The following is a 9,189-nucleotide window of genomic DNA, read 5'->3' as shown; positions in this document are numbered from 1 at the left end:
CTTCCTTGTCAGCATGGCAGTACGGAACCCAGTAAAGGCCTTGACTCTGTGTAAACTCTGCTCAGCAATAACAAAAACATCTCTGCATTATCAACTCTGTGTTCAGCACAGCACCCAAACATAGCCTCATACTAGCCACTGTGAAGAAAGTTAACTCTACTCCAGCTCAAACCAGCACAGAGGACCAGCCAAGTCAGCTGGCATCGAAGGTGGTGTGGTGGAAGGAGGCAACACGGGTGTGGCATCAGTGCAACAAAAGCAGTTGTGATGTTGCAGTTGCCACCTTTGCTTGCATGTGGCTTTTGATTTCCCTATTAAATTGCCTTTTATCTTGATCTGTGAGTTTTCTAACTTCTCAGGCTCTCTTCCTCAGCAAGCTGCTGTGGGGTGCTTTGTTTCTGGCTGGGGTTAAAGCACGCCCAAACCCCGCCATGGATGTCCAAGGGCTGCAGGGGCACATGTGTGAAGCTGTGGCACAAAACGGGATACAGGCTGAGAGGCTGTTCCTTCTGTATGGCTTTGGGTTGGGGAATATGGCCACAAACAACTCTGAGCTGTTGAGCCAGTTCTGGACTCCTCACAGGGGCTCCTTCTTTCTACCACCTACACAAAGAGCATCAGGGAACCAGTGTGCTTGTCCTTGGAGCTGCCTCAGTGCTATGGCATAGTCATCAGTGACATGGATATAAACAGTAAGTGCTAGTCTCTGATGTAAAACAGCTTAATCCTAACCCTTGTTGGAATCCGTGGGTCTTGAAAGAGCCAACAGTCTTCAACTCTGCCACCCCTTGCAATAACAAGGGAGTCACTACTTGGGACAGAGGACTTTTACCTCTTCCTTATGTAGCAGCGGCTGCACAGAATTTATAATAATGATCTGTCCTGAACTAAGTTAGGTGATTGTGCCAGTCAGCAAGGCACAACCAGCCCTCTACCATACACTGAAAATTATGTTCTCTTCCTTTTCCCATCCTCAGGTGGGTGTTTTCCTAGGCTTAAGGTGCAGACTGTTGCCTAAGGGAATCCCATCCCAGATTCCCTCCAAAACAGAATCATGCCTGTACTTTCACTGTGAGAACTTTACAAGTGGCAGGAATAAATTCCATTCTACTCATCCCAAATGAAACCAAGCACCTGAGTCACCTTCACACCTGAAAGTACCCTGGGAATTCCAGCCTAAAAACCTGTAGGGGAAAAGGAAACAGAACCTTGTGTCTGCGTACCTGTGCAGGCTTAGCTCAGATCCCACTGAATGTTTTGGCACCCGAGCCCAGGTACCAAGCCAGGCATGTGGGAGGGAATTTCTGCCAGTCTGATGCTGTCTATCAGCTACCCTAAGAGAACAATACCCACAGCCTTCAGAAAGACTTCACAAACCCACCGCGATCTCTTATGCCAAGCTAGCATTCACCTATACACAGATACTTGGACTGCCACATTGCTTGAACTAATTTATTGCCATCCATGTCTGTATTTCAGCTGGTGAAGAGCCTTTGCTGTTCAGGCTCATTCTGAGCATTGTGCATTATCCCAGGTCCAGCTGGATCTTGACTGTGCTGTTGTAAAAGGTCCCAGCACAGTTGGAGCCCCCAAACAACAACACTGTATGCAGGTTATGCTCCTCTTTGTTCTCCTTGTCCACATCCATCAGGTAGGCAGGAGTCAGGTCAAGCAATGTGTGGCCAGCTCGGGGCACAGAGCAGAGGTCGTGGTGGATCACCGTGCTCCATGAAAGAGTATCTGAAGTAGAAAAGGGCTATCAATACTGACAAGCTCATTCCTAGTGCAAGGGATGAAACAAATGGACCAGACTAGGGTTTCAGAAACACCACCGCAGCCCCACAGTCACCTTCAGCTATGGAAACAGGGCAGGAGAGTCACTCACCTAGGTGGAAGACAAAAGCATCATGCAGGGCTCCCTTGGCATTGCAGCCTCCACTGATCAGAACTTTCTGGTCTGACACAGCCAGAGCCGCATGAAAACTGCAACCAAAGCAAAGCCAAAAGGTGACTACAGCAAAACCTGCTGAGGTTGCCTCAGTCAGCAGTGGGCAGGAATGGGCAGACTGATCAGGAGGCTGGGAGCTTAAGCTGCAGAAACAAAGTTACCTTCTACTTCCCTTCTGCCATGACTTGCCGAGTAACACTAAAGAGCTGTTTGTTTGCCTCTGCAGGTCAGGCCATGATTAGGTCTGAAGAACACCTCATTATCTCAGAAGGAGTTACCAAAACTCCTGTGTTTTGCTCTATGAGGTGAGATAGCAGGCTAGTTGGGATTTGCCCTGATTTAGGTCGTTGTTCTAGTGGGCAATTGTGTCCCTTTAGGAGCAGCATAGTCCTGGCACAAGAGTTTCTTCCTCTGTGAAGCACAGTACCTCTAGCCTGAAAAGCAGATTTCCAGGGAGACTAAGAGGTCTGTACACAGCACACCATACAGGCACCAACAAGGATAGCACAGGAATTCCTGGTCCCACAGTAGAGGGGACATCCACTGTATTTTGACTAGTGGGACAGAGATACACAACTGGGTCTGATCACAAGCACTGTTTAAACTTGGCTTCACAAAGAGAAAGGACAGAGGAAGAAGGTAGCTCCTGGGTCTGCAGTAGGATCTTACCAACGTGCAGAAGGCTGTCCTGCGAGGAAGGGGACTGGTGTGTACTCCATGAAACCTGATAGCCAGGGAAAAGACAGGTGAAATGTGCAAAAAGCTCAGCCTTATAACTTGACAAAAACTTCCATACTCTGTCACATCATCAACCTGCCTTCTCTATTACCCAGCTTCTTCCAAAACAGCACTTGTGTTTTTCTCCATTCCCTCCCATATTATGTAAGAAAGGTGTGTGTGGGAGTGTTATCCCATAGTTTTTCATCTCCATTGCGTAGTTAGGCATTTTTATAATGTTAATGTTACCATCCCATCAAGCATGCCTCATTTCTCAGTCCCTATCTTAGAACAGACCTTCCCAAGGCAGCCAATTGGCACAAACTTTCTTACCCAGATCCAGAATATGCATGTCACTGAGGTAGAGAGAAGTCGTCCGACCCCCAAAAAACAGCAGCTTGTTTTTCAGTAGAGTAGCAGAATGCCTGGGCAGAGAGGAAGCAAGTGAATAAAAATCTTCAGCAAGTTCGCAAAGCTTCCATTTTAGCCTTGGCTTCTTCTATTGGGCTATGATAGCTTCAGTCTACACCTGCCTCTACCCACAGCCACTGCAGCCCAAGGACAGAATCCTATCAAGATTCATTATAGGAGGTACTGAGAGTCTCCCTGCTCAAAATACAGCCCTATCTTAAGAAATAAACAGTAGAGAACAGTCACCTAATATTAAGGAGATTACACTGGTAGGGAAGGTGAGCAGAGGTTTCCTGCTGTATTTTGGAGGGCTGAAATTAGAGCACCCTCACCCAAGCCTAGGCAGAGGCTTCTCCCCTTCTGAGACGGGCTGATACCAAATTTCATGCTCTGGATTGAAGACATAGAGCACATTGCTGCACGGTCCAACGTCTAGTGATGCCTTTTTGGGGAAAGTTCCTCCGAAAACAAAGAGCTCTTTGCGGTAGATCGTTGCACTGTGGTAGGTGAGCAATGGAATCTTCCCTTTAGACTGGAAAAAGTTCGACATATGTTTGTTACAAGTTCATTATTTGTTGCATGATCCATAGGAAAGGGGCCACATCATGCAGTGAGTTTGACAAGGATTGATTTTCACTTTATTGGCTCCTCAGCCAGATCTTTGCCGCAGGCAGACTACATTCTTTGCATATCCTGCACCACCAGAATGCTCTAAGAAGGAAGTCAACCTTCCACACCACCTTCCTCAGATGTCAAGAAACAGAAAGGTCTCATCCAGGCTTACTCTGTACAAGCCATCTTGTGCCTTAGCCAGGAAAGAGAAAGATAATCCCTTGCTGACAGGGCCCTCTGCAAGGACATGACAAGCAACTGAAGAGCTCAGAGTTCTGCTGTGCTCAGAGCAGTCCCTGATTTGAGAAGACCAGCTCTTTGCCTCAGCATCTGTGGTGCGGCTCTCAATGGCACCATATAAAATGAAAGGCCATTTCCCTCTGCTGCTTGTACAGTACCTCCCACCCATAAGCTTGGTCAGATACAGCCCTCTGCAGCAACCATTTTTTCACCTTGTTTCATTCATTGTAGGCACAGCTCTTGGTTTCTGTCAAGCCTGTGGCTTTTCAACATATCTGCCTTATATCTGTCAAACCCAACTAAGCATCTCAGACAATCTGCAGCAACAGTGGACCAAGATAACTGGAATAAGGACATGAGTGCATCAATTGCCACACTCAGACAGCACCTGCCTCCCCTCCTGTGCTTTTGTCTTGGAAGAGGTGCAGTACTCACAGCCACGAGGAGCCATTTCCAGGTGACTGTGTCCAGAATGTAAATGCTGCTGTAGTCTTTGTCCACCCTTATGCCCCCAAGGATATAGATACGTTTGGTGTCAGGGTCGTAGGTAGCTGTGTGACCATGCAAGCATGATGGCATGGTCTTTTGTAGCTGGAAATCCACTGGAAGCCATAAATCATTGTCTGCAGGAGCAATACCAGACAGATGGTGCAGGAGTTCAAAGGTGCTCTTGATTTCTCCACATATAAAGAATATGTCATAAAATCTTCACTAAAAACCTTACTCCCTTCATCTCCTCCTCTCCTTTGATTCAGGGCTATTGGGGATTCATACAGAATTGTTTCTGTGTAAGTAATGAAGGGGAATAGCAAGGTGAAAGAGAGGATCAGTGAGGTGCAGAAAGATGCAAGGCCCTGGAATTTTATCTCACACTTCACCAGTCATCACACACAGACTGCAAACTGCACTGTTGCTTTTACCCCTTAGAATTCCCCCAACACTTTTTCAGAACTTATAACTTAGCTCCTAGAGAGCTCTCACATACAATCTGAGAGCCTCACATGGCACTCTATGCTGTTAGCTCAGCCTGGTGACCTTGCTAGGAGATGAGACACTTTTGCCATCCCCTCCATATGCACAGGCCCCCAAGTACCCTCTCCTATCTGCATGAGTTGTTCTCGAGTCCCACTGCCCCCATTGCCTTTGACAGCTCTAAAGTCCCCACCAGTTTCCAGCTTCCAAAACACATCCTTGCAGGACTGCTGGTCAACACCTTCTCCTCCGATCAGAACAGCTGTCCCCAGGTCACTGAGGCACATGGCATGGCACCACCGAGGGCTGGGACTGCCTGAGGAGGGGAGAGCACAAGGCTGTGAGCAGAGTCAGATGGGACACCCTCAGCTCCCTGCCCTGCTGGGGAGAACAAGACAGCTAAATGCTCAGCAGGGAGAAATTGGAAGGCAAGGGCCCCTGGTCGCTTTCTTCTATGGTGGCAAAAGACAAAGCTCCACAAAGAACATTTTCGGTTGGCTCAGGGGAACAATTGCAGTACTAGGAGAGATGTCCCAAGCAAAGAGTAGCTGGATGTAGGATGCATACAGGCTGCCACTTCAGGCAGGCTTGGATGACCTCCACTGATTACCCAACCCCAGAAGTGATATCCCAGTTGTGCTATCCCCATGTTACTCCTTGTGAGGGAGGGCTACACTGGGACAGCTCGTTAGTGCCTAAGACAGAACAATCAGAAGCCTGGAGCTGCTTCAGGAGATATTCCTCATGCTGCTCTCTTTCTCCTTCTTTCCTCTCCTAGGCCCCTGCTGAGCTAGCTAAAAAAATACTTTTTAATCAAAGCCTTTTTCACATCTTACCAAAGGTCTATGCACCCAGAGGTGTGCCTGAGATTCAGAGGGGCTACAGAAGCATACTGGAGAGACCAACAGTACTGGAAGCAGATGCTTCCAGCTGACAGCAATTGCATGAAGAGGGACAGTATACATACACAACCTACTTGTTATTCTTGATCACCAGGGATACAGGATGAAGCATGAGAGGCCTTTGACATTAAAGGGAAGGAATAGCATCACCAAGTGATGACAAATCAGGGTCTAGGAACCAAATCCTCACCTTGCAACTCCTTCACCGCCAGATCTGCAGAAGGAACACAGAGATGGCCCCATAAAGAAAGCAGCCAGCAGATGTACCATAGAAAATGCTCGGCTCCATGGTTTTAGAGCCCTTTAACCTTCCTTTCTCCAACCCCTAGCACAAAGCTACCTCACTGCAGCAAACAAGGTGCGAGACCAAGAATCACAAAGAAAGTCTCATTGGAAGAAAGGCAGAAGACAGGTAAGAGTAGGGCATACTTCCTTTGACTGCCATTATACTGTCACCATTGCATTTAATCCCTCAGATGGAAACTCTTTTCTCCCCTTCTCACATTGTCTTCAGTGGAAGCAACTTTATGATGGAGCTATATTTGCCTTTGTGAGATGCAAGCCAAGCCCCACTTCACATGGGGGCCACTGAGTTACTGTCAAACTTGTACACATAAACTGGGTCACACCCTGGAGCTGACTTGGAATTCACATTCCAGAAGCCTAAGGTTTTGTTTCCAAATCCCTTGGCAGTTACTTTCTCACTAGTGAAAAGTCAGTACATTTATACTAATTGTATATATATATTCCTTTTCATATTCTCTATACTGTAATAATAACTAATGTCTTCTATGGATGCTGTTAGCAGGGAACAAAGAGATTAATGGAGAGATTACAGAACATCACAGTAGATAACTTTCTTGTGCCTCAATTTACTCTTTTGTGAAACAAGGCTAGCCATTTACCTTCATTTATAAAATCCTTTTACTTGTAGGAAAAGATGAGCAGATTATGTCATGGTACAAAGTGTTGGCACTAAGAATATCCCATGTTCTATTTCTAGCCTTTTCCCAACAGGCAATAATGCATCAAGTAGTTGATCCAGGAATAAAGAGTGTTCTCAGTATTTGCAAGCCAAGACAGACAAGCCTTGGAGTACATAGAGAAATGGACTGGGCAGTTGCAGCCCAGTAGCATTGACAGATAATTCAGACAAGAGTGGTAAAATAAAACTGGACACTATCAAGTTACCTTCTTCATCGAGATCCCTCTCGGATGCTGTGGGTTCAAATAAAACCTTCCTGGGCTTCTTGGAATGGACTCTTAGTGGTCCTTGGACAGGACTCTTCCTCCAGACCTCACTGGATTCCACCTTGCCAGATGGTGGCTTCAGGGCACAGGGTACCACTAGGGTCCTCAGTGGTGAGTGGATGTCCTTCCTCCCAGGCCTGAATGCTCTGGTAGCCACATCTGAGCTCTTAACCTGTAACAAGAGTCCCAGTCAAATCAGCCCTGAAGAAAAACACCTGAGGCTACTGTGAGTTGCCTCTTACTGGACCAGGAATTTACTTTCATGTGGTGACTATTTTCAGGTTTGTGTTCCCACCAAGTCTTAAGGGCCAGCATGCCAACAGTGCCAGCTGACAAACAGATGCTGAGCAATGCAGCTATCTGCTGCTGCATGCCCAGTGGTCCACTTTCAGACTGCTGCCTACTGGGCACACCAAGAACAAGGCAACTGGAAGGGCAAAAGGCTGTCTGTGCCAGGAGTAAACAGGGTGATCAATCACTTCAAAACTTGCTTAGACAGTTCTTCACTAAAACAGAGGCAGCATATGTTCCTTCTAGACAGCAACTGAATGACTGTTGGGGAAAAGATACTAAGGAGAGGGCAAAATAACAAGAGGAAGGCTCCAGGATACACATACCACAGTAGAACCCTCCAGGTCCTGGCCCAGGTGCCTATCAGTTGCTGGGAGCACTGGTGACTGGGTGGTCTCTGGGACAAGGAAGGGATGGGCAGGTGTACTGCTGGAGACACCTCGAAGCAGCTATGGCAGAAACAGTGACAGAATAAAAGGATATACCAAGTGTGCTGGCCTCCACCCATAAAGGGTAAGCAAAAATGTGTCTTGCAAGGGACAGATACCTTGCAATGGAATAGCCTGCTTTTCATCACCCACACCAACAGAATAAATAAGGAAAAGGAAAGCCAGGCACTGCAAGATGCTAAATCCAAGGGCTTCAGCACAAGGTAAAACAACTATATGTACCAAATACTCAGGAGAGAGTGGAAGTGAACTGCTCTCCGATGTCCATCTCCTGCAACACACGAGGTGTTCAGGCAAGGCTCTGTTTAGAGGATAGGTCTGGACCATCACAGAGAATTTGGGCTCAGCACAGACGTGTGTTAACAGATCCACATTTGTCAGCTCTACCTTGGAGTAGCAAAGATAAGGAAAAGGAGAGGATGGGAGAAGAAGTTCTGTAGCTCAGAAGTAACAACATTTGGGACTCCAGGCAGGAGGAGAGGAGGATGTCAATGGTTTTACCTGCCCATTGACCGTCAGGACAAGCCTCACAGGGTTGCCTTTGCCCATTTCTTTCAATGAGGCCATGAAAACATCCGTTCTCCAGTCATCTTCCCACACCAGAGACCTGTACAAAGAACCGTGGGTTCTCAGCCCACAAGTGACACCAACCAGGGCAAAATTCCTGCTCTCACACTAGCTGGTAACAGCCCAAAGCCCAAAGAGACCCAGCCGTGAAAGTAGCCAAAAGGAAGCTGAAAGCCTCACTAGAAAGACCATGGTGGAGGACCATCAGGCCTGAGCAGCTCTGGGACAAGCAGCACCAAAGATCAGAAAGCTTTTCCAGGATGCCCCCCTGACACCCCAGCAGCACCAACTCCTGCCCTACCTTCGGGTGGGCTCCAACGTGCCGACCCGCTGTGGTGCAATGCCAGGGGACACCAGCATGTCCACTGCGATGCTCGTGTCTGGGGAGTAGCAGCTCCAGTCTCCCAGTCCGAACACCACCAGTTGCTTTGGCAACGGCAGGGGGAGCCAAGCCTGGAAACTCATTTTACTGGACTGGCTGCAAGGGGAGGGATGAAAAAGAACAGACATAACCATCAAGGAGTAAAATGGAAGGTCAAAAAAATATATCAAAAGGCCTGAAAACATGTTTATGCCAGGGAAGGGTGAAAAGAATCGTAGAATCAGCCAGGTTGGAAGAGACCTCAAAGATCATCAAGTCCAACCCTACCATCGTTACTAGACCATGGCACTAAGTGCCACATCCAGTCTCCACCTCCAGGGATGGTGAATCCACCACCTCCCTGCGCAGCACATTCCAATGCCTGACTACTTTCTCCATTAAAATTAAAAATCTCTTCTAATATCCAACCTAAACCTCCTCTGGCAGAGCTTGAGTCTGTGCCCTCTT

At 47.5% G+C, this 9,189-nt stretch overlaps 1 protein-coding gene across 1 annotated transcript; it reads right to left on the bottom strand.

The window, feature by feature from the left end:
* Nucleotides 1-1,525: 1,525 nt before the first annotated feature.
* Nucleotides 1,526-8,838, bottom strand: LOC103810974 (rab9 effector protein with kelch motifs-like; the record flags this gene model as incomplete). The annotated part of the gene is made up of 11 exons (XM_009083907.1): nt 1,526-1,740; nt 1,886-1,983; nt 2,618-2,672; nt 2,999-3,090; nt 3,409-3,608; nt 4,364-4,551; nt 5,094-5,216; nt 5,993-6,016; nt 6,994-7,225; nt 8,295-8,400; nt 8,662-8,838. Coding segments are annotated over 11 exons (1,510 nt in total), but the record flags the coding sequence as incomplete, so codon positions are not given.
* Between the last annotated feature and the right edge of the window lie 351 nt (nt 8,839-9,189).

Source organism: Acanthisitta chloris, unplaced genomic scaffold, assembly GCF_000695815.1.
Source record: "Acanthisitta chloris isolate BGI_N310 unplaced genomic scaffold, ASM69581v1 scaffold8881, whole genome shotgun sequence".
Lineage (NCBI taxonomy): Eukaryota > Metazoa > Chordata > Aves > Passeriformes > Acanthisittidae > Acanthisitta > Acanthisitta chloris.
Note: the sequence above shows the minus strand (reverse complement) of the source record. Positions and strands in the feature narration are given on the sequence as shown.